Source organism: Ruditapes philippinarum, unplaced genomic scaffold, assembly GCF_026571515.1.
Source record: "Ruditapes philippinarum isolate M1 unplaced genomic scaffold, ASM2657151v2 ctg198_1_1_1_1, whole genome shotgun sequence".
NCBI classification, from domain to species: Eukaryota; Metazoa; Mollusca; class Bivalvia; order Venerida; family Veneridae; genus Ruditapes; species Ruditapes philippinarum.
The window spans coordinates 187,597-214,298 of NW_026866186.1; the positions used below are offsets into that span (position 1 = coordinate 187,597).

Below are 26,702 nucleotides of genomic sequence, written 5' to 3' on the forward strand. Positions count from 1 at the left end.
ACTTATCAAACTCATCCAAACAATTACCTAGACAAGCATTCTGACCAAAGTCTCATGACAAGGTGAGTCAAAAATGTGACCACTACAGTGTTAACAAGGATTATCCATATTTGAGCAGTGCGACCTAGTTTTTACCCCAGGTGACACATATTCAAACTTGCCCTAGGAATCATTCAAAACAATTTCAGACCAATTTCCAGGATACGTGGATCAAAACAGTAACAGCTAGAGTGTAACAAGATTTTTCTATTTTTAGCTCCGGTGACCTAGTTCCACATGCGATTTCGAACTCATCCAAGCAATTACCTAGACAAGCATCCTGACCAAGTTTGATGATAATTGAGTCGAAAATGTGACCACTAGAATGTTAACAAGGTTTTTCCATATTTGGGCGTGTGACCTAGTTTTTCATCCAAGATGACCCATGTTGGAACTTGACTTAGAAATCATCAAAACAAACTTTCAGACAAATTAACAGAATATTTGGATCACAACAGTAGCCACTAGAGTGTTAACAAGATTTTTCTATTTTTAGCTACGGTGACCTACTTTTTCATCCGAGATGACCCATGTTCAATTTATTCCAGCAATGACCTAGACAAGTTTCCTGACCAAGTTTGATGACAATTGAGTCAAAATTGTTACCACTAGAGTGTTAACAAGGTTTTTCTATTTTTAGCTCCTGTGACCTAGTTTTTCATCCGAGATGACCCATGTTCGAACTCATCCAAGCTATCACCAAGACAAGCATCTTGATCAAGTTTGATGACGATTGATGCAAAAATGTGACCGCTAGAGTGTCAACAAGGTTTTTCTATTTTTAGCTCCGGTGACCTACTTTTTCATCCGAGATGACCCATGTTCGAACTCATCCGAGCTATCACCTAGTCAAGCATCCTGACCAAGTTTGATGATGATTGAGGCAAAATCGTGACCTCTAGAGTGTTAACATGGTTTTTCTATTTTTAGCTCCTGTGACCTACTTTTTCATCCGAGATGGCCTATGTTCGAACTCATCCGAGCTATCAACTAGAGAAGCATCCTGACCAAGATTGATGATGATTGATGCAAAAATGTGACCGCTAGAGTGTTAACAAGGTTTTTCTATTTTTAGCTCCGGTGACCTACTTTTTCATCTGAGATGACCCATGTTCGAACTCATCCGAGCTATCACCTAGACAAGCATCTTGACCAAGTTTGATGACGATTGATGCAAAAATGTGACCGCTAGAGTGTTAACAAGGTTTTTCTATTTTTAGCTCCGGTGGCCTACTTTTTCATCCGAGATGACCCATGTTTGAACTCATCCGAGCTATCACCTAGACAAACATCCTGACCAAGTTTGATGATGATTGAGGCAAAAATGTGACCTCTAGAGTGTTAACAATGTTTTTCTATTTTTAGCTCCGGTGACCTAGTTTCTCATCCAAGATGACCCATGTTCGAACTCATCCGAGCTATCAACTAGATAAGCATCCTGACCAAGTTTGATGATGATTGAGGCAAAAATGCGACCGCTAGAGTGTTAACAACTAAATGTGAACGGACGACGGACAATCATCGATCCAAAAAGCTCACCCTGAGCATGCTCAGGTGAGCTAACAAAGTTACATTTTGACTTCAATACCAATTACTAAATCACTAATTGCCAAAAAAGCAAAATATACCCATAAGAAATTTTAGAAAGTGTAACAGGTCACTAAATATAAAAAGCTCATGAAAAATATAAATGACAGCATTTTTTATGTTTTATGGGCTTTTAAATGGTAAGGTTTGAAAGTTGCTAAATAAACTTCCAAGTGTTTGTCTTGACGCAGCCAAAGACAAAATTATAGATAAACATTACTTTAAGCTATAGTTGAACTGATGTGAGAATTTATTTGACAGTTTCTTCAATGTTTCAGCATCCAGAGCCTTGTTAACTTTCCTTAATGTCGATCTGAAATGTAAACAAAACATTAAAATATAATATCTATCTTTAAATAACAACATTACAAAACTTATTACAAATATTGTGGTAAATATCCTTTTTGTACCTTTGTTTATAATATTATAGAGAAATATTCAAGTTTTTTCTATAAATACAGCTTTATTTTCATTGAATGGTATGAATATAAATATTTCACTAGTGGCAGTAGTCACATGTAAAATATGATAATTTTTATAACACAAAATGAAAATAAATCCTGTATTTATAGAAAAAAACTGAATTGTCTATTTATTATATACATTTTTCTCTTTTTTGACATTACAATTTAAAAGACTCCCCATTATTGGCTGAATATAGAAGAAAGTAGTCTGGCAAGACACCAGTGAAAATACCATACTATGTGGAAAATATGTTTCACTGAAGTGAAAAATAAATTTTTACAGTGAAAATATGGAAAATGAATATATGCATTCTATTTCATGAATATTTCTCAATGTTTCATATATAAGTATCTAATATATTGCATATTTTCTCACTTCAATGTGTGATATATAGTCTATTTAAGAAAAACGATTTTTCTTTTCATTTTATGCCTTACAAGTATAATAACAGCAAATTATGACTGTTTTCAATAAAGCATTTGGACAAGACAAAGGTAAAGAAGATTATGTCAGACATTCAACAGTTAGATGAATACTGTGTAAACAAAAATAATTCAAGTTTGTAATCATTATTGCCCTGTAATTTTAAAGATATAATGATATTTGAATTGAGAAATTTGCCATTCAGAATGAATGAAATGCAACAATTAACTTTTATGTAAATTTACAAATTTATGGAATCATACATATTAAAATGTATGCCAAAAATAGTCCGACATTGTGGGTGAACTAGATTTTATCATAGCTGCAGATAAAACCCACTATTTCATTTGTTAGCATAAAATAAAAATCAATACCTCTTTGTTATTGTGACACAAAAATATTAAAAATTCATATAAATATTTCACTTGCAAGTAAAAAATATGAAATTCATTTGAAAAATTAATATTCTTCTTTACTTTCAAACTCAAGTAACTTTAAAGCTGCATGCCTCCAGATGAGCCAAAATACTTCAAGAAAATAAAACCTGAGAAAAATGTTCTACGATTTTAAGAAAAGTAAGAAGATTTAAGTTCCAAATAAGTATTTACATGTTATGTGTGATTAAAGACAAATTATGCAGTATCTATGACCATATTTCTACTGCGTTACTAGTAAGGACTATTTTTGCTTATTTTGACCTTCTTTTGGTAATTTACAATGCATGACTTGGAAGTGCTGTTTGCAATATATAAATTAAGTTTTTTGGTTATTTCACATTCAATATTTTTACTTTTAAATACATTTTTAAAACTTACAGGAAAATCAGCATAAAATCTGAAGGCATGCTGCTTTAAGATAACAATCAGGGTGTAATATGCCATAAAACGTTAATAAATACACATAGCCTGGCGGTGGCTGTAGAATCTACCCATGTGACCAATGCACACCAAGATCAACAGGTACATCAATACTTGTCTGATCATTGTATGAATGACAGTCAGTACTTACTTTTTTTAAAAACTTCCCTAAAAACTGATAAAATGTTTTGTTCATCCATTATGAAAGAAGAACAAGTTCATTTAAGATATTTAGTGTGGTTAAACTTAACAAACCTGTTAAAAATCTTTGCTTCTAATCTACTTCTGCAGTTGTTTTTAGACTCATTTATTTCTGTCAAGTTTGGATATTTTTTCTTCTTAGCCTTTCCTTTACCTTTGCCCTTTGACCTTGATAACGTACTTTCACCTTCAGACGAGTTCCCAGTAGTTTCATCTTTTAAATACATGTATAATGTATGAATCATACAATAGTTTACAAATAGAAATTAGCTCTTAAATGTTTTTCTCATATTCACAAACTTGAAAGCGTCTTACATCTTTTTGTGATTTCAATTATCAAACGTGATTATTTTGTGCAGGCTTTGTAATCAGATCAAAAAAATATTATAATAAAGCAGACTCTTGATTTGTATACCTACAAGTATATAACACAATTGTAAAATACAGACATATTGTATACTATAATACATTAAAGAAATAATGTCATGTGATAACAAAAAAATGGCCATGAATTTGTGACTTTATACCAACATTTAGCTGTCATATAATTTTTTTATGGGAAAAATTGGAAGAAAAATTCAGCATTTCATGTTGGTGCCATAAAAATAGCATTAGTTTTTACGGTGTATTAGAAGCTGCAAGGTTAGTAACTTACTGAAATACTCTAGAGTTCATTCTTGAAACTAAGCAGTACTTAGCATAGAGTGTCAATTTTCTTGCTCAAGGAAACAATGACATGCCCTGCTTGGGTTTGAACCTACACTGCCAGTAATCCTCAGGAAACAGTCTGATGTGCTAACCAGTCGGCCACACCACCACGTCATTGCATTGATAATCTCACTAGTTAACATTAAACTTAGAGCAGATAAATTCCTTTTATACATGTAGCAGACTAATGATTAATGAAAAGAATTATTAACTTTTATTTTTATATAATAATAATAATATACCTAGATCTGTTTTCATTTTACCACTCAACATGTGTTCAACATCGTCTGGGTTAGAAGGAACACCTCCCTTATCTCTGCCAATTATCTTACCATGAAAAGGGCACTGGAATATAATAAATCTATTATAAAACATAAAATGGGCAAATATAAAATATTGTTTTATAAAACCATTTGACATTTCATACCAATATTAACATATCGAGGGTTGACCGCAAAACTACAGTAACTTATATGAAATAAAGAAGGGCTTACAACAGTTTTGAAATCAACCCTTGATTTATTGATATAAACAATTTATAATTAACATGATATTAGTTTTTGTTTGACACTGTGAATAATGTATTATGAATATGATCAGCCTATGCTTACCAACTTTAAATCTTCATGATGATTTCCCCAATATTTATAATGGACAGCTCCATATACTGAAGCTGGGAAAGTATATTTAAGATTGTAGCAGGTTAAGGGTTAAAGTGATGGTACATGTTATGGTTTTTTCAAAATTGACTATTGCATAAAGGATAACTAATACGTCATGACAAAAAATCCAGAAGTTAAAGTGACCTTCAGCTTTTCTATAGATTAGATATGTTATTTTTAGATACATCATTTCATCAAAAGAATTAAGGTGGAAAATGAAATTTGCCAACAATAAAATACATAAACAATATTAAAGGAAACCCCTTGCTACCTGTAATCTACTAGTCTCCTCTCTATATTTGAATTAGTAAAGTAGGTGATTTGTTTCCTGATGTTTTGTTTTTAGTAACAAACTTCACTGATGCATCACAAAATTTTAATAGCTCTCGGGGCCTGATTTGAAGAAGGCTTAACAGTGACATTTTGCACTTTTTCAAAAAAAAATTACTGAAATACTAAGTTTGAAACAACACAGAATTGTTTTTTTTCCCTATAGAAAACAAAAGCTGAAGGCTTTAAACTCATTAAAGATACATACATTTTTGTATATTTAATTTCATGCCGACTAGAATGTTTTGAATTTTAATCCCAAGGCCCTCTCTATGGCATGCATTTTTTATTTTTTTTATTTTCCACTGATATCACATTATATTGTACTGTAATTATACCTGATACAAATTCTGTTGATTAATTTCTCATTTGTTGAAATATATCTGTTGTTTTTTAAATTGATATCACATCCTATTATCTAACAATTGTATCTGCTTTGATAAATTTCATAACCTTAATAAAACTGATCTTTAAAACATGAATAAATCAAGAGACTATAAATACTTCATAAGGCTATTTACAAAACCCATCTATCTCAATGTAACAGAATTTTTGCTTTGTTCTCACCAGTGACAGAAACCATTGGTTTTATATAACATATCTAAATATGGATGCCTCTATTGTCCTGTTAAACTGGTTAAACAGTGTAATCATGAAAACTATGCAAAATTTTGTATAAATATGCAAGAAGATTATAAATAAACATAACTGAGACCTTGACAACTTGTGTAAAGTGTTTATTTCACATATACAGTACAAAATTACAAAGTTAAAATAATCTCTAACAATTATTGTTTATGTCGCTGTTTCCTACAGGCTTTTTTCTAACAATTTTGGGGAAAAATGCCTTGTCCATTTTTTTGCCCAGTTTGGGAAATTTTGCTTTGTAATACTGCTTAATTGGGAAAAATATTGTTTATTCCAACCAATGCAAAAATCATTCAAAGCATAGAAAATTAAAATTTGACAAATGAAATGTGTGGAAACATCTGTCTGATACCATACAATGTAACTGGAATGAACTCAAGCAAATTCGTTAGTTTTGATATCAAACATTTCAGTTCAATTGGGATTTTTTAAAGAGATTGTGGAAATAATAAGCATCAGTCTGGTAATCTAACTCATGGTGACAGTCATAAATTACCTTTTAACTTACATGATTTTTTTATGTTTAAACTTACACAGATTTTACAGTTATACTTTGGCAGGTTTTTACCATTAAACTTTCACAGGTTAGTATATTACCATTAAAGTAACAAAGGCTTTACCATTAAATTTACACAGTGTCTACAATTAAACTTTCACAGTATTTTACCATTAAACTTACACTAAACAACCAACGTTCTGTAAGCTAGCTGGATAACTTCCTCACATGAAATAATCCAAAGTCCCTGGTGGGACTCATGCCTACAGCAATGAGGTGCAAGTGGTCTAAAGTCAACAACCTTAACCACTTGGCCACAGACACCCCAATAGTCAAACAAAAGACTGTATATTCTACGGAAGGAATATGTATTGTATATGACATAATAAACCTACTTTTACTCTATCCATTCTTTCACATAATTTTCCATCTGACATTGGTGCACGACATTTCCACTTCACAGGTTCAAACTGTCCAACATAAGTGAAAGACCGTCGTGTTAATGACGCCACTTCCTCCGAGCCGCCAGCTTCTTGATCATCTACATCTCGCTCTGCCACCCAAAATCTGCTAGCTCCTTCAAACCTGACACAAACAATACAAATTTAATATTCTAATTCAAATATTGTAATCCTTTAACACTTACAATTACATGTAGCTGTAATAAAAGGTTGTCTTTTCCTAAACAAGTCTGAATGATAATTTGTGGTTGAAATTATATTTCGTTCAATAATATTGATTTATTTATTTAATTCTGTGGTACATTTAGTTAACTTGTCATTTAACACTATCCCCTTTATTTCAGTGTATCATTCTGTCACTACATAAATAGTCAAAACATAATTTCAACCACTAAAGTAGGTTGGTGTTTGTTAAGTTAGCATAATTTCCATTTAATCTGTTACCAGGATGTGCCATACCAGACAAATTTAATTTCATTAATGCAGACTATCAAACAGTAACCTGTAATAAATGTATAGACAAAACACATTTTACTCCCCATTTAATTTCTTGTGACTTGTGCATTGATATTATTGTTATAATGATGATGTTGCTATATTAAGTTTCATTTCAGGAATATTGCACATACCACAAGATAGACCTATATAAACTGCTGTAACAAATGCCACTTTAAAATGGGTATGCATCACCTATGTTATAAGTCTTTATCAAATTATGCTGCATACCTATTTTTGGCTGGTGCTTTGATTTCATCAGGATTTTCCCAGTGTTCCAAGTCCACCCCAAAATTTATAAATGGAGCTTTCTCAAGCAGACTGCTCTTTCTGTCCTTGCCATCATCTGTAGAATTGTCTCCATTGTCTGAATCCAATTTGTTGTTAGACTGTGTCTCTATTTGTGACAAAGTTGAAGATTGTGAACAAGCAGCATTTGACTGTGTCTCTGATTTTTCTGTTTTCTGTGAACTGCCTTTAGCAGACTGTGTCTCAATTCTTGGTTTATGTACTGAGGTATGACTGGTTGATGACTGCTTGATGTTGTGTTTCTTTTGTGTGTCTGACTGATGAAGAAATGGTAGTGAAGCATCGTCCATCAAGCACCTGTTCATAATAGAAATGCAAACTGTTTAGATAACCGTCTCAACACCTTCCTAACTGACTATATGTGCTAGAAGCTATAAAAAGAGAATAGCAGGCATCAATTTTATCAGATGAAGCTGATATGGACTGGAAAGTTAAAACTTGCTGGATAAAAATGCAAGATGTTTCTAACTGACATTTGTCATTAACTCATTGACAAGTTTGTAGTTAAAATAATGAAGACAGTCATCTAGATAATCTTGTTAGTAATGTTTATCATTATATGACATAACACACTGATGATGTCATACACAAGACAAATTGTATCATTTCAGTACTGTATAGTAAATATTTGTTATCTAATTTATTTGTAATTGAATACAATATAAATAATATCAATGAACAATTTGTTTTATTTTAAAATTAAGAAGATTGCCAGATTATGAGGTAAACTTTAAAACATAAAATGGTTAATGTCTGATGAACTTAACTTAGATCTACATGATAATGGCAACAAGCATAAAACACAACTGCATGTTCTTTCATTGTTAATAACAAATCTCATAAGGTTAGAAATTGCTACATCTACATTTTGAGGTTGATTTTGTTATAGTTGTGGCCACTGTTGATTAATGGCCTTGTTTCTACCTCAGTATAATTGTGTAAATCAATATTTTAATTTGTAACTGTTCGCAAAATGACAACATCGTGTCAAAAAGCAAAGACAATCAATTATTGTAATATCACTTTTATAAAGACAATGATTATATAAATTTGATAAATACATAGATAGAGGATATTGAATGTGTGTAGATTTAATACTAAATTTATTGAACAAGTTGAATAAAATCATATTATGTGAGCGTCTAGCAAGCAATATATTGTTTATTCAACGAGAGTTACAAAACATAAAGCAACATTAGGGGTCAAAACCACCTGACATGCTGGAGCTAAGAGATATGTAGGCTCCAGTAATTCAAACCCATTTAGTCGCCTCTTACGATCATTTAGGGATAAACAGTGGCTGCAATTCTGATACATCAACCCTTAAAGGCATTACCCTTCAGCCACAAGGGGGACATCATTCCAGATATTGTTTTATTCTTTATTCATTTTTAAACAAATGTACATGTATACATAGACATGTATATATATTTGACTATTTTAAAATCTATCTTTTTTTATTCATTTTAATGTATTAGCCTTACACCATATCAATATATTTACCACCTGCAATCTTAATGATTTGTTATTACAAATAAATTAAACAATAAAACTTCATTAATCATCCCGGACACCTACACCCAGCAGGTCCTGTTAACATATGAATTCAATTTTCTACATTTTTACCTTTAAACATGTTCTAATCATTAAACTCTGTAGATAATTAATATCTCCAATAATATAATACAGAACAGAGTTTCTGCTCCATTATAAATTCAAAAGATCAATTCTGGCTTAATTTTTTTTTTCAGTGAGGACATAAAGTATAATTAATCATGAATTATAGATTCTATAATAATTATTACTAAAATGATTTAAGCATTATTATATCCTAGTCATATATAAAATAATCATAACTACACTAGCAACATCATACATTTATTTACTTTTATATCACACCAACACTGTAAAGGTCAATACAGCGTTTTTTAATTTATACAGGTGAAGAAACACCTCAAGTGACCCTCCGTGCATTATTTCAGACATATCAATATTGGTATGTATCAGGGATTTTTCTCTTCAATTTTAAAAACAACCTGTGGCTTTCTGAAGGGGAAAATATAGCATGATAAATCAGAAAAACCTGAAACTGAGACCGGAATTACCCACACATTGTATAAAGTTTTCAATTTCCATTCAATTGTATGGTACATAGCAGAGGCTGTCAATAGCGACAACTTTCTTTCTTTCAGTCAAATAAATTCAACAGCAGCTGCTGTTAAGTCCTGGTCCTGGTGAAGAATGTGCACAGGGCATTTCAATTTTTAAGGGAAAATATTTACATATTTTGGGCATAAGGAAACAGCCTTTATTCGACTGTAAATATAAAGGTACATAAGTTAAAGCACTCAAACATTCCTTCACCTCGCCATATAGCTTCAACACACACAAAATTTAAAATCTTTCTAGGGATCTGAAGCAACAGCAATTAGTGACATATGATTTTAGGTCAGCAACTTTGATGACATAACCACACAACACCATACAAAATGTTGTAATGGTAACATTAAGCTGACATGAAGTATGTTCTATAATTCTCTGAATAACAACAAGAAAGCCATATTTGAGAGATAATATGTTTAGCAATGTTGGGGAAAATGCTGATTAAATAGGACAAATATTGTGGAATATTTTACTAACAAAAGGCATTTAAATTTATTATTTTATAATTACAAGATAAATGATTCCCTAGATTGTTTTATTATCACAAGAGTAAAACTACATATATCTTACTTTATTTTATATTCTATATTCTATCTGTTATGCTGTTACATCCTTTGATCATTGACATAATTGGTAATGTAATTTATCAGGCAAGAATTTAAATTGGCTCATCATGCATTTTGTACAGAAAAATTTATTACATGGTAATAACAAATAACCTCTATTACAAGTTGGCTGGGTAATTGATCTCAACATTAGAGAGATCATCCTATATGGGACTTTATTTCTATAAAGAACATCAGTAAAGGTAAATATGCTGTGAATAAATAAAATTAAACAACACTCAAGAGTACTCATTAATGTTGTACTCCTTTAAAGGCTCATAATGCCAAGGCTCATTATGTCATAGAAATGCTTTTATTTTCATTTCTAAAAAGCTTTTGTATTTTTTATAGATTTTTTATGGTTTTTAAAAACTTACTCATTGAACAATTACCTGAAACGTCTTTTTGACTTTTTCTTCTGTAAGACTATCTTTTTAACAATTACATTGTAGGACATATTTAGCGATTTTGTATGGAAGTTAAAATGAGCCGTGTCATGACAAAACCAACATAATGGGTTTGCGACCAGCATGGATCCAGAACAGCCTGCGCATCCGCGCAGTCTGATCAGGATCCATGCTGTTCGCTGTCAGTTTCTCCACTTGTAATAGATTTGATAAGCGAACAGCATGGATCCTGATCAGACTGCGCGGATGCGCAGGCTGGTCTGGATCCATGCTGGTCGCAAACCCATTATTTTGGTTTTGTCATGACACGACTCAAATACTACTTTGTTTACATTTTGCTACTTTGATGACAAATAATTTTACTTTTAGCACTACTATCTTCAAACAAGCAACTAACATGTTCCTTTACACAGTTAAAAAACTATAACAGTTATTATCTTTTTTCAATTTTAAACTTTTACAGTGCTTCTTTATTTCTATATGAATTCAATCCTAGAGAAATCCTGTTGTTTTTTATGGGATTTATAGGTCAAAGTTCATGGTAACTGTGACACAGAGATTGAAAACTATTTCCCCTACAAAAACTAGTTTTATTTTATGCTTAATAATCTCTTATTAACTAGGCTACAGTTGTTTTTGTATTTGGAATAAGAGAATGAAGGTAAATGTGCCACTGTTGTCACACAGGTGTCAGCTGTCAGACGGACAGCTCCTTCCAGCACTATAGTGTATTGTAATAACTGTAGTTAATGGTTTACAAAAATTTGTTATATCATCCAACTATACAGGCAGACTTCTATTTTATCAACAAACTTGTGTCTGCTTGTTCAGGTAAGAATTTTTATATATTTTCATTTTTTAATGTTGTAGTATTAAAAACTGTGTACTTATTTTATCTATCAGTCTTCTGTTAAATTTATGTACTAACTGAAAATAACAGAAAATAACTTTCTAAAATTATTGACTTATATAAATGTAAATTATGTTGTATTTACATTCAGTTTCATTTGTTAATATACAGTAGTTGTTACTAGGCTTGTTAAATTCATTTTCAATATGTATTCATAGTTTAATACTTTAATAGCTTGAAATCATACAATATATTCCCCGGTATTTATATTGTCTTGAATAACTTATGCTACTCTTGTTTAATGATTTTATCATAAAATGATCAAAATAAAAGACTTCTATTTTATCAACAAACTAGAGGTGAAACCCAGCCAAATACAAAGCTAATACAACACAAAGATCCTCTGTGAAACAGACAACACAAATAGAAATAAAATAAGTTGTAACAATAATAAAATTAAAGGTTCCCCCCTTTAAGAAGTTTTATCTTGCCGCAAAAGAAAATCATTCATCATAAATATACAACATTTGAGGGGAAAAAAATTTCTTTTATAAATAAAACTCAGTTCTGTTGACAATGTTAACAATTTACCTGTTGCAAAGAAAATTGATTGTCCTTTGTCATCAGTATAGATTCAGGTCTGTCACTGTATTTATCTGAGAAGTCTGACCTAAGGCTGTATACTGTGGTAATAGTTCAACTATAATATTTTCATTATAAAATCACTTAAATTTTTATTTGACTGTTTCAGATGAAATACATGTAGTTGTAATCTGGAATATGACATTCATCAACCTTATCACCTAATCATTAGGGATGTTATAAATGTCAGATTTTATAAATGAGGAATTTTATAAATGAGGGACTTTATTAATGATTTATTCAGTAATATTGTGTGTTGATCCGTGGAATTTTATAACTGTTATAAACTGTAACATGAGACTCTCATTATATCTTTTCTCCTATAATATCATACAACATCATGACGGTTACACGCATGATGTAAAAAATATTAAAATTTTCCATAAATAAGTAATTTTAATACAGTTATGAAATTTTCATTCCTCTGGGTATATAATTTTAATTTCATCATATTAAGCGGACACAAACAAACATACTTTCAAAGTCAATTAGTTTAATAAATGTTATTCCACTGAGAGTTAAACTTAACTCATAAAGGTAACATAATTATATTTACCAATTGTCCCCACTAGTCAGTCACGGTGCTAGCAATCTAATGGGAACTTGCAGTATCTTGTAAAATACTTTGTAATGGTACACAATTTCAATTTGGACACTTACCCCATAGACACTAACATATTTAATATTCACATACTCACAAGTAAAATGTTCTTTATTAAATTGTCATTTTGTGTAAAAAAAAACCCACAGAAAATGGGCTTAAAAACAGTGGACATGTATTTCTAGTTAATTATTAAATCATTTTTAAATGTGAACATCTATTGCTTGGGAACAAAGAATGTTTGTGCATCATTGAACCTGTCACTGATTATTGACTAAGTCAAAACGCATGTAGTACATTATATAATGTATTACTGGAATTGTTTTATGAAAACATTCAGCAGTTAAAATGCTTTATATCTTCAGATCTATATATGTCACAAGTGTATGATAAATTAATCTGAATGTCAGTTTGTATTCTAGTTACAGTTTCAGCATCTGAGTTTATTTTAAAACTAACTGCCAGAAAAAATATCAATACAGCCACTTGATTGGTTTACTAGCACTAAGGTGACTTGCACTAAAAAATGTCTCTCCTGAGAATTGCTTGGTTCACTTCTCACATACTCGCATAAGATATTGATCTCATTAAAACACTTTTGTGTCAGTTTCAATCATTTATGACTTGTTTCATGTCTAAACAGACATACCCTGCTTTGAATTTGAAACTGTCAATAATTAATGAAAGGTATTTTAACATAAAAATTCTACAAAGAAGCACTATAGTCTATGATTGGTCCAGACATGCACTGAGATCATTATAGCTGCAGGCAATTAGAGGGTTCACAGTTCAGGTTAAACACCTCCTCTTACATTTTCCAGCAATCTTTAAAGGGACTCCACTGAGGTTTTTTGAACTGACAGAACTGGAAATATTTTTTTCAGGATTTGTTTTATCATTTAATAACTTTTGTGCAAATTTTCAGATCATTCCCTCTCCCAATTTTTCTAGAATCATCATTTTTATTGCTCAAAATAACACAATAAAACAAAAATCATTGTCACTCAAATAGAGCTAAGAATCACACAAAAATCGATTTTCAATTCAATTCTGATCATATTTCTTTATTATCTTTTGCAGATTTTGCTTCACTTGATCCATGTAATAATTTCAAAAGTCTTTAGGCTTTTTGACCTCAATGGAGCTCCTTTAAGTAGACAAAAGTTACCTGCCCATCTTGTTTGTTCAAGAAGGCATATCACTAGCCCAGATATTTATCTGTGGTGTTTGTATGTTGTAAAATAAATAATGTATAAACTACAATGACTCATCATAATTGAATGTGATAGGATGTGAACAATACATTCTTAAAGACAGATATATTTCCTGGATATGATATTGAATTTATTAACCTCTGAAAGGCCTTGACCTTGGAGGTAAAACTTGCCTCTTGCATTATGCACATTTTAAAAATTTAATGCATTATGTCATGGTGGTGATTTTTTGATCTTAGTTAATCTTAAATCTTCAAAAAAAATTAAAAAAAATAAATTAATGAACTAGATATTGTATCTCTGTGTGACATTTGGAATGCCGGTACTAACCTGGATGTTGTGCCCTGTTATGTCATAAAAGTCATCATTCAAGCAAAGTACTTTCAAACCTTATCAATATACAGTACCTTATGGAATGGACGTGAAATGTGAACTCTTTTTTTATATATATTTTTATATATTACCTCAAGTGGAACCTTGAACATAGGGCAGTTACCAAGCACATTTATTCATGATGGTGATCATTTGTACCAAGTTACTTTTAAATTTTTTGCAGCAGTTTATGGAGAGTAAATATAATATAGTTTCAAAATGTAAAGTTTAAGATGACTTTTGAAATGTAAATTATATATCTTATATCTGAATCAGTGACTTTTGTAAATAACATTATGCCTTATTGAACATTTATATCATTATCTCCTAAATGAATGACCATAATATAGAACCTCTAATTATCTTACGTCGGTATTAAAATAATTTTCAAACAAAGAAACTTCCTGGCTGCAGTATTTCACATAATATTTTCAATGAAAACTGAAAATTATTAATTGAATAACCAAAAATACAATGGTTACTAATTAACTTTGTTAAAAAGGAAACAATACAATTCTCATTAAAAAATATATATACATGTATATTTTAAAGAACTGAACAAAGATTTCAGTACCAAATTAACTACTTTTTATAAGGAGTGGTCTTTACAAAATACATGTACAGTGTGGTACAGGACTCTCTTTTCTTTGGCTGCAAGCACTAACAGAAATATGATTTTCAGAACAGAAAGGTCATTAATCCCTAATCACTGTTAAAAATTGTAAATATCCTAGATATCAATGAGGCAACATCGTACACAGTCATGAAAACCTTATTCTAATAGAATTCCCAGGATATATTCAGATTAAAGGGAGATAAACAAATCATTAGATATTAACAAGTTCATAATTAACTATCTGACTTGAGCATACTTCTTGATTTAAAATGTAATAGTGTTTATTTAACCTAAAGCATGAAATTAAAAAATTTTAAATCAGAATTTCTTTTTTCATGTTTTTAAAGCATATAAAAAGCTGTATTAAATGAAAAATTTGTATAAAATATATAAACATTAAAAATATGGTGTTTCCTTCATCTTACGGTCTATTTTCATAAAAGTTATAACAAAGTTTATTATACCTCAATATATCCTTCAATGTAAAATCCCATAGGCCTATTATGTGTTCTGATTGAATATCACCCTCCTAGGATATATTCACCGGGAAATATTTCTTATATCACCCTGGGGCACATAACTCATGCATAACACTTTCTCATACTTTTTCGGTATAATAAGATAAATAACATGTGGCTGTCAAGGTGATAGAGGATATTGCCAACCCTTGAACTGGCATGTTTTCCCTCGGCTGTGCCTCACGGTGATATACCAGTTCTTGGGTTGACAATATCCTCTATTACCTCGACAGCAACATGTTATTTATATAATATCTCTGTAATCTAATATGCATATTTTATGAAAGCAGAATAAAAGCTTAATGGTACAAAATATTATGCATTTTAAAGGTGGATTTTAACCAATTAGCAATGATTTTGTGAGAGCACAATTAACTGTATAAGAAACATACAAAGATATTTCTTTCATACTGGTATTTTGTCATTATTCTTTCCCAAATTCAAACAATTACTTTGTAAACTACAGGCGGCAGATATATAGCTTTATACACTGTTATTTCAATAGATTACCTGGATTTTGAAGAAACATCTCGGCTTTTCAGTACTGCAGAATCTAAATCATCATCTTCTAATAATTTCTGTGATTCTAATATATCCCTTGCCATCTGTTGAACATTCTTTATTCCAAGTTTCTTCTTGCCTGATTTAGATTCTATTTTAGGTTTTTTAGGTGCTCTCTTCTTCTTAGGTTTTGAAGCTTTACTACTTGATGCCATGGCTTAAATTAAACACGGATATAATGTAACTAATTTGTATTATTAGAACAACAATAAAAAACATTTTCTAATTAGGGCTACATGTAATTAATCCAAATCTAGCATTCATAGAAATAATATTTTTAGGGATTAAATACAATTATATAAAAAAATTATAATAATATATATAATATATATATTATAATTTATAAGGATAAAACACAATTAATAAAATTACATGAAATTTTACAATATACAATGTACTAATATTAACAATCACAAAAGAAACTGTGACCATGTTACTTAAAATATTTGCTAGAATTGTTAAAAAGTAACTAACCTGCTTCCATTTGTACATGTTCTGGAATATCTTCCTCATATCCTTCTTTCTCCGGAACATCTTCAAAATCATCCTCATCTTCAAACAATCACAAAACATTCATAATAGTACACCCTTATGCCATAGATCACCCAGTTTACTTGCCTATTTAGAGACTGGTCTATTTCAATACACCATGCTTTATATACCAAAATGTGCATATCCAACTGCGGAATAAATTTTTTTTCCAAACAAAAATGTGGTCCAAGATGACATTCCATATTGATGACAAAGTTTTAACTACATTTGCTTCTTATAAAATATTCAGACATATTTTATGTTAGTATATCTATCACAAGTTCATGCAAATTCTTTCTGCTGTCTGATCATAGTCTACACTGTTCTTAGCCCAACAAATTGTGCGCTTTAGGGCTTTTTTATATAGACCATGTGGCCCTTCGTAAAGACAGACATCTATGAAATATCAGATTATAAAATCGGTCGGTCTTGTCGTCGAAATATTGAGACTACACTGTTCTGTATTCACTTAGTTGTGTTTAATAATTTTCCCTAAAAATGATGAATGGTTCAGTCAAGACTGAAAGACAGACAAATCCATTTAAGACAATTAGTGAAGTAAGGGTTAACGAGTTATGATTATATTACCTGAGTCACTATCAGCATCCCTGTTTCGTTTAGATCTTGCTATTTCAAGTTCTACACATTTCTTCACAGAATCTTCCAGTTTTGATTTCACTTCCATTAACTGTTTCACCTTCTCCTCTTTTCCAGAATTCTCTGTCATAACCTAAATTTTTAAAAGGTATGAATAGCAAGAAAACATGCAAATTATGTATTAATTAAAAGAAATGGTAGTCTAAAATTATGGTTAAGAAAAAGTAGACTTAAATTCTAAGATTAAATACTGAGCTTTACAATTTACAAGAAAACACAGAAGATCCTGTTTTGTAACTTGAAAAAAAATTAAACCTATCTTCATGTAGTTAATGGGAATATTTCACTCCATGGCCATTTTTTACAACAAAATACTGATGTGTATTGGTTTCAAGAAAATCCTATAAACTTGTATCAAAACACTACAAACTATTGAAAAATATGCATTTTCTTTCAAACATTCCATTTAAATTTTCATGTTAATCAGATTACCTGAATCCATCTTTTTACAGCAGGTAAGTATTTAGTTTTGATGAGTGTATATTGATCCCTCACACCTTGAATCAGGTCCCTGTTATCTTCTGTCTCCTTTAGACTCCGCCCACTCTCACCCAACTCTACAGTCAGGGCAAATTTTCTGTCAAAAAGACCATGCTCCTGTGTAAATGCACTATTTACATCAGTATCAACCTCTTCAAAATCATCATTATCATCTTCACTATCATTGTTTTCCTGAGAGATATCAGTCCCTGAAATATTGTGCGTGTTATTTTTCACATTTTCAATGCCCATGTCTTTATCTGTGAGGTGTATGCTGACAGAAATATCATCATTGTTTGTGATCGTTTCCTCTGATGATGTTACAGTTGATGTCACTGATGAGGTAGAATGGGATAACATACTGGTTCCCCCTGTGTCTTTCAGAGGTATGAAGAAATCATCTGGACCTGGCATAAGGAGCTGGAGACCATTTTCCACTTCAGTCAGACACAGCTGTATCTCAAGCTCTGATTCTGAAAAAGTGACATCATGGAATGACATCATGGTGTGACATTATGGTGTGACACTATGGTGTGACATCATGGTATGTCATTATGGTGTGACAAAACCTGTCTTACTGAGTACAATATAGTTCTTGTGTAAAGAAAATAACATTTAGAATTGTTACCGTCAATTAGTAGGGAAAGAGCAAAGATAAGAAATCCCCATTTTCTGATATTAGTGACATTGAATTACCAGTGTTTTTCCAAATTTTTTTCCAAGGTATTTGCGGGGATATTAGCTTTCAAGGATGTCAGATTTATGTAAATTATTCAACTCTTGAATGAACCACATTTTTTATTATTTTCATGGTAAATCCTTGCATTTCTATTACTTGTCAATTTTGCGTATCAAAACAGAAAACACAAGTGGATCATTGAAGGTATTGTTCTTATAAATAAATTACCATCTTTATTTTCCTAACAGTTTTACAGAAATGGAAGACAGAAGGAAAATGGTAATACATTTTAAAACTCCTTACAAATCTTCTGAGTAACTGAGTGCTTGGTAGGAGGAATGAACAAGTATTAAAGAGTAGTCCAGTATTGATATTGGTTCTTATTGCAATCACTTATAAAAAAAGAAAAGTAAACACACCTGCATACTCTGTACTAACTTTGTCCACCTTTTCTTTTCTACATTCTTCTAGTTTTCTCTCTGTTTCTTCTTTCTGTCTTCTCTCTAAGTCAAGTGTTGCCTGGATACCATCAAAGTCAATCTGTTTATCAAACAATACACAATGTATCATCAGTCATTTACATATACACACAATATACATCACAACTGCAGTATAATTTTCTCCCAAAGTCACACAGCAATAAACTATGCCTTAGAAAAGCAACACCTCATAGCAGTTACCATAATTATTGTCTCCAGTGAGTGCTCCTTACAGAGGATGTAAATCATTTCAAATCCAGATAAAAGGTGTACCCATCTGGTTGGCCATTACCTGTCTTGTAGTGAACGTGTAAAATTATGATTCACTTGGACTTCAAACAAACAAGTCAACTTTAGAACATACCTTTTTAATGGACTTGAGAAATTCAAAACCAAGCATGAGCTTTCTGTAAGCATGTCCAAATTTTTCTACCCACAGTAGTATACTTCTGTTAACACTGTTCTTCATATTCTCAGCTACAGCTTTTGGTGCAGGCAGAGGTTTCTTCTTCTCTGTACCTTCAATAAAACATGCAACACTTTACTACAGGTGAGACTTAGTTCTCTGTGTATTGTCTCTGGCATGGGCAGGTTACTGAATGTAGTTTTAAGAATTGAACATGAAATGTTTATAAATATTTACAAACAATTTCATTGCAGAGTCAAGAAATGACAACTGTTGGATATATTAAAACATTTCACTGAACTTCTATTCCCTTGAACTTCCTTAAAGCCATATATCAGTAACCCATTACTTACATACAAATTTATCAAAACATGAAATCAAGATAAGAAATGGAGTGGAAAACAACACATCCAAACATTGATAATGTTACTTATCATTGTTATTTTATCTAAACTACCTTGTTTTTTGGTATTTAAAATACCTTTATCAGGTTTCTCACACAAAATCAACAAGAGCTGTCTGTAAGACATCAGGCTCGACTATTCTCAGTGCTTGACAGTAATAAAAGGGGCATAACTACGTCAAAAGGCAAATCAGAGTAATCAGACCTGTGCCCATCATATTGATAATCACAAAGGATAAGTGTTTAAAATTTCAACCCATTCTCTTGAAACCTTTCAGTTGTTTTGGAGATACCAACTTGCACATAAAAACATAACCAAAGTATGATGGTGATGCCAATGCTGAAACCAATGCTACAAAAATCTCCCTAGTCTTTGATTAGTCATGTTAAAAACATGTATTATGTTAAAAAACACTTTTCATTGTGTCAATTATGGTTAAAAGCCTTCTTAAGTCATAATGAAATAGTCATAAAGATATTGTAAAGAAGGCAATTAACCAATCAATTATAATGATAACAAGCAATTATCATAGTATTGCAAGCAATCCATAAGTCCCCTACCGGTAAGAACCCCATCAACATTCTGAAGGGCCATTGGCCATTCACTTATGTTTCAATTTTTCTCTATTTTAAGTAAACTTGTTGGAAAAGTTCTTTAAAAGTGATCACAGGAAACAGTTTTTATGAACAGACAGACAGACGGACTGAAGGACACTCTAAAGTTAATATTTGAAACATCCCTGTTACCAAAATATAACATTTTAAAAGCAGGAGGAGATAACTCTTGAATTAAAGATGCAATTTCATAAAAATTTTCAGCTCTTTTTGACTAATCACAAATATTGTTATATTTGCCATGTTTTAAGCCTATTTGTTGCCAAGGCAACTGATATTTTTTCAAAATAGGAAGAACAGATAAGACATGCATAATCTCAACACTGCTATCTACCCATATGTCAAGTTTCATAAAAATATTTCCAGTACTTTTTGAGATATCACTGGATTCAGTTTATGTGTAAAATTTGCCATATTTTCAGTCTATGTGTTGCCATAGCAACCAGAATTTTCAACATAGGAAGAAAAGAAAAAGACGTGCATAATCTCAACACTGCCATCTACCCATATGTCAAGTTTCATAAAAATATTTCCAGGACTTTTTGCTTTATCACTGGATCCAGTTTATGTGTAAAATTTGCCATATTTTCAGCCTATTTGTTGCCATAGCAACCAGAATTTTCAACATAGGAAGAAAAGAAAAAGACGTGCATAATTCCAAGACTGCCATCTACCCATATGTCAAGTTTCATAAAAAAATTTCCAGTACTTTTTGCGTTATCACTGGATCCAGTTAATGTGTAAAATTTGCCATATTTTTAGCCTATTTGTTGCCATAGCAACCAGAATTTTCAACATAGGAAGAAAAGAAAAAGATGTGCATAATCTCCATACTGCCATCTATCCATATACCAAGTTTCATAAAAATATTTTCAGTACTTTTCAAGTTATCGCGGGATCCAGTTTTGTGGACGGACGGACTGACGGACTGACAGACAGACCGACGGACGGACGGACAGACGGACGGACAGACGGACGGAGGGTAAACCTAAAGTCCCCTCCGGTAAACCGGTAGGGGACTAATTACCAGCTGCAAGTTCCAAGAATGTATCAAAATCAGCGAGAAGTAACTCCCGGAACATGTGTGATCTAGTAAATAGCTCATCTATCATCTGGTATGCTGAGAACCGAACTTCTGCATGCTTTACTGATAACTGTTTCATCAGAAGTTCAAACGCATGGTGAACATAGCTGTCTGAAATTCTTAATTTAGAATACTATATATTAAATATTGATCATTAAGCAGATAATAGCAAGAAGTAAATCATAGGACATTACTTAGACCCCAATCACCAACATGTCCTTGGCAGAAAAATCTGAATGTAGTAGTATCAGATACTAGTAAATTGTTATTATTAAAGCTACTGATCTGTATTAACTCTTATCCTGATGCAATCAGAAGTGACCTGTCTTTGTCACCAGTATACACAATGTAGAGCCTAGCTATCCCGCAAATCTGTTCCCACTCTATACTGCTAGTAATTCAATCTTTGTATCTTCTAATCTTTGTATTTTAACATTGAAATCTGTTAACTCAGGCACTGGCAGATCCTAATGGGCTAGTATATTTTGACAGGTCTCGCATAAAAGACTGTAATCATTATAATTATGATAAAATTGTCAGTGTAAGTGTCAAACTACCTGTGTTTATAAATTACTTTACATCTGTATTTAAAATTTGTATGTCATTTACCTGCAAAATTTTTTGAATTTCTTCATAATTTCTGGATTTAATGTAGGTTTTCCTGACGTTGTCAACAGCTCTACAAGACTTTCCATCTGCTTACAAATCTTCTCATCAAGTTCTGACATTATGAAGCCTTAAAGATATACAATGTATACAAATAAACATCATAATATATATTAGTCATTGCGTAAATGAAAATGCAGACATTGTTATCATGTTCTTAAAAATTTAAAAGGTTGGATATATACAGTATATGAATAATGTATTTGTGTAACATATAAAACATAAACATCCTGAAGATAATTATTTTTAAGCTGCACCTATGTTGATGTCTTCAACTTGTAAAATGATTTTCCTGCTTATATAACAGACTCCGATAAAAGGCCTCTTCCCAATTGAAATTTTCTTTAAAATCATGCAGTTTTCCCAAAAATCTTAACTTAAAGTCTGCTTTTTTACTTCCCAAATTAGCAATTTTAGCGATATTTTCCCCCCAAAATCAAGTGGCTAAGGCCTCTTCCCAATGAAAGGAGAAAAATCACTGTCAAATGTATCTCTTCATTTATGTCAGATTCTGACAACCTAACAACATGTATTTTGAATAATCTTTTTAGATTTTGAAATTATATGCCATAGTTTCCCAGACATCTGGGATTGTCAAGAAAACATGTCAACCAGGCATATACATACATAAGTACTACTTTGAATTTGTACTTGTAGTCAAGCTGTACCTATGAGTTCTGAGTAATGAATTTGATGCAGTACTTGAGTAGTAGTACTGAAGTACTTGTGAGATTTAATTTATAATGGTCACAACAGTACAAGTAACAATTCTGAACTAGAAAACTGTGTGCACATCATGTACTATGATACATGTATTAATATTATGCTATAACATAAGTAATAAAATTATATATAATTATGGCATCACTATATACATTCAGAAAGAGTCTTTCAAATAGAATGGTCTTGATTGTGTTAGCAGAAAATGATAAAAATACTTGAAATTACCCAAAATTGACTTTTTTCATGTTAACCTTTTACCTCATACCGACATGTTTTGACGTTTTTTTGACACCCACCACCCCCCCACCTTTTGAATTTTTTTTGTGAAAAATGGCTGTTTTCATTAAACAGGCTCCTGTTACATGTTCAAATTGCTATGAAACTATAAAAAATGTTTCAATACTGATCAAACTTGGCACACATGTTGACTGGACCATTGCCTTTGTAACAGCAAGCTCAGTCTTAAATTTCCTGTTGCCATGGCAATGAGGGGGCATCTCAAAATTGCCAAGTCACTATTTAATGCCAGTGTTCAATCTAGAGCGCGACATTAACCCCCTGAAAAGTCTGCCCGCGCAAAACAAATTCAACTGTGGACCCGACGGGCGCTCTCACATAGAAAATGCCCTTGATGGCATTTAAATGCTTTCTTAAACCTGATAAAGTACATAATAGGTTTCTTGTGAATTATATTAAAAAATAATGAATTAAAAACTGAAGTTTGGATAGGAAAAACAAAAGAGCATGCGCAATCGGTAACCCTGTTAAAAACCTCAATCGCTAGGCTCTCTCTGTCTTCAAATTGCCACCAGGGTCTGTAAATATATGCAGAATTATTCCTCGTACAGTTACTATTACTTACTTCGGTCAGGGTTTTTATAAACATAACAAATCGCTTCAGTTAAATCAACATGTGCGTGTAAATTACTGTAATTATAGTTTTATAACGGTCAAAACAAATAAATATCCAGAAAAATCTATATAAGACACAGTGTGCGTTAATTATAGGGAAGTGTGCAATTTAAAATTACGAACACGCATTTGAAACCAATTAAAAAAAAAATGGAGCTAAAACAACAGAATTTGGGTTTCGGGTTTTTCTGCCAAATTTAGTAAAATTAATTTTTTTTTTTGGGCTTTTGGGGTGGTCAGCCCTAAAAAAGTGCATCTGAAAATTTAACAAAAAAGTAAAATTTTTAAGCGTGACATTTAGAACTGTGGGCCTTTAAAAGACCAAAAATTTCCGGGGAAAGGCAATTTTTAATTGTTCCCTTTGCACCTGTTGAACCAACCCTTTTTTCTGTGGGTATTTGAGAAGGGGAAAATTTTATTTTTTTTATAGTGACTAGTAAGTTTATTTCTTAATTTTTACTGCCCTTTTGTAAATTTAAATTTTTGGTTTTTATTAAAAAGACTAAATATTGTTTTAAATAAAAAAGGGAAAAATTTCTGGCCCAATTTGCAAAATACAATTTTCCTTTATATCAACCCACTGAATCAGATTAAAAAACTGAACATTATTATCAAATATCCCTCGCAACATTTAAATTAAGATTCATTTAGATAGTTATTTTCTTTGAACATTGTGTCTTTGTTTCTTTACCAATCAGTTCCTGAAAATGAGCTCTCATCATCGCTAACAGAACTCTCAAAAAAGACCTAGATAATATCCATATTTTCTAGTAGAGTTGATTTTTATTGACAATTTTTGTTGATATACAGTCTGTGTATCAGCTGTGGAACAAAAAGTTGAAAGGTATAATACCTTTTTTGAATTTTAAATTATGTTCATTTTAAGTGTGGTCCACCTTTTTCTCAAATGGCCCCCTTTTGAAAAGTTTATGGGTCCAAAGGGCCCTCTGGGAAGTCATTCTAGATTGAACACTGTTTTGCGTTGATTTTTTTCATCAAACTGATTTCAGTGTTTCCCCAAGATCGAGGTAGAATAAATTAAAACATATGTATTTCTCTGTAAACCTTACTGTATGTTTGTGTAACGCTTACCACCACTTTCTGTATGCTTGGTATTTTTGTATATTTGTAAAACGTATATCTAAATAGTTATATTAAGAGATCAATAGATAATGAATTATCATGTGGAAAGTCTGAGCGGGCCGCAGTCCCCACAAGGGCAGTAACGCTCTTAGACAACATGTATGACCATATAAATCAAATTTGAATCACATTAAAATCAAGAAAAAATATATATATAACGAGTAGGAGAAAAATCCTTAGTTAGATAGGATCCACTATTTTGAAATCCTTTAGAGCAAATTATAGATATCAAGGCGCTTTTGAGCATCTACATAATTCAGACTATTTCTTGAAGACTCATCTGACTCATGCCAAATAAACTTCCGGTGAAAGAATGATGTTCAAAATCAGAAAATAAACATACATTTCATTGATAAGAACTATTGTAACCATGATAAACATAAAAAGTACTTTTTCATATTCTTTTTTGATAAATCAACACATTAAAAAATGTAAAAACAACTGTGATTAGAGATTAACCAAAATGGCAGACAGTACACCAAAAGCCGACGCAGTGGTCCCCTTTAATTTGATACACAGAGCGTAGCCTATCAAATCACTGTGAGGCATTCCAAGATTTTCAGAAATATTCGGAGCACTCCAATGATAGGTTGAACACCACCAATTTATTTTTTTCTGTTTACGGTACACAATACATGCATTTACTTTATATCTACGAAGCGCAAAAAAGATCTGGTTTACATGTACTGCTTGAATCATAAATCATAAGACCTTTTAGCGCCATAGGTAGGACATAATTTCATATTAATAAAGGTTAAAATAGATAATAATTTGGTTTGGGGCTGAAAAAACCTGTTTGCTCAATAATAACTTTCAGCTAAATGGCTTAGTAGTGAGCTCGACGAGCTGGCCCGAAGGGCCTGCTCGTAAAGCGAGCTTTACGGTAACGCGAGTACCTGCTAAGTGATGGTTTTGAAAACTTTCGTCCAAAGTACCAAATTGGACACATCGCAACCTTTCGAATTTAAAGATAACGATAAAAACTGAGGAATTCTGACTGAAAACGGATGTGTAGACTGGTCACCCCGCGCACGTCTATGGGAACCATAATTGGACAGGGAACCAGAATAACGGAAGCTGTGTAAAAAATGAAAATCGAAGGCGCCATTTTGTTTGAAATCTGATAAAAAAAACAATTTTTTGTCGAATTTTGTTGTGAAAACTATCTAGAATGAAAGAAAATGGTCTAACTAAGAAAATGAATCCGAACACCAATATCTTTTATTCAGTCGTTAACGCTGTACAGACGTTTAAAGTATTGTTTACGTGACGTCACAATGTAGCGCCAAACAGCACGTGCAAAACAAACAAATCAAGTACGCTATTTTAATGTCGCAAACGTTTTAAGTTTACATTTATTTCACTTTAAATAATCTTTATTTCGCTTGAAAAATTATAGAGTGAAATAAAATAAACAAAGTTTTATCAACGTTTTCAAAACTCGTTATTCATTTCACGACAGGGGCGGAGCCATATTTAACACAGTATGTGTGACGTCACACGCACTTGTTACTGCATTTGAAATAAAAATGAGCGATTATTTCATACTATTTCACATCAAAAGTACATCGAGCTCGCTTTGAGGCTTTGCCTTTTTCATATTAAATTGTAAAAAACTGACTTAAACAGGTACAGAATAAATCTTGCAATTAATCATGCAAAGTTCAATCAATTTGAAGGCAAAACGTCTTGTG

The 26,702-nt window shown here is 31.7% G+C and overlaps 1 protein-coding gene across 2 annotated transcripts in view; it reads right to left on the reverse strand.

Moving 5' to 3' along the window:
• The window catches only part of LOC132731630 (UV-stimulated scaffold protein A-like), a 45,902-nt gene that overhangs the window by 18,954 nt on the left and 246 nt on the right, over positions 1 to 26,702 (reverse strand). The window contains exons 2-14 of one of the 2 annotated variants that reach the window (XM_060717840.1): positions 22,174 to 22,300; positions 21,508 to 21,683; positions 19,421 to 19,575; positions 18,997 to 19,117; positions 17,851 to 18,371; positions 17,350 to 17,491; positions 16,705 to 16,782; positions 16,180 to 16,387; positions 7,604 to 7,978; positions 6,812 to 7,001; positions 4,523 to 4,625; positions 3,627 to 3,786; positions 1,796 to 1,939 (exon numbers count right to left, since the gene is read on the reverse strand). In XM_060717840.1, the coding sequence (XP_060573823.1) occupies positions 1,843 to 1,939; positions 3,627 to 3,786; positions 4,523 to 4,625; positions 6,812 to 7,001; positions 7,604 to 7,978; positions 16,180 to 16,387; positions 16,705 to 16,782; positions 17,350 to 17,491; positions 17,851 to 18,371; positions 18,997 to 19,117; positions 19,421 to 19,575; positions 21,508 to 21,683; positions 22,174 to 22,292 (2,445 nt within the window). In that variant the 5' untranslated portion in view covers positions 22,293 to 22,300 and the 3' untranslated portion in view covers positions 1,796 to 1,842. Of the gene's footprint in view, positions 1 to 1,795; positions 1,940 to 3,626; positions 3,787 to 4,522; positions 4,626 to 6,811; positions 7,002 to 7,603; positions 7,979 to 16,179; positions 16,388 to 16,704; positions 16,783 to 17,349; positions 17,492 to 17,850; positions 18,372 to 18,996; positions 19,118 to 19,420; positions 19,576 to 21,507; positions 21,684 to 22,173; positions 22,301 to 26,702 lie in introns of those variants that run through there. The other variant, XM_060717842.1, reaches the window with a different exon arrangement.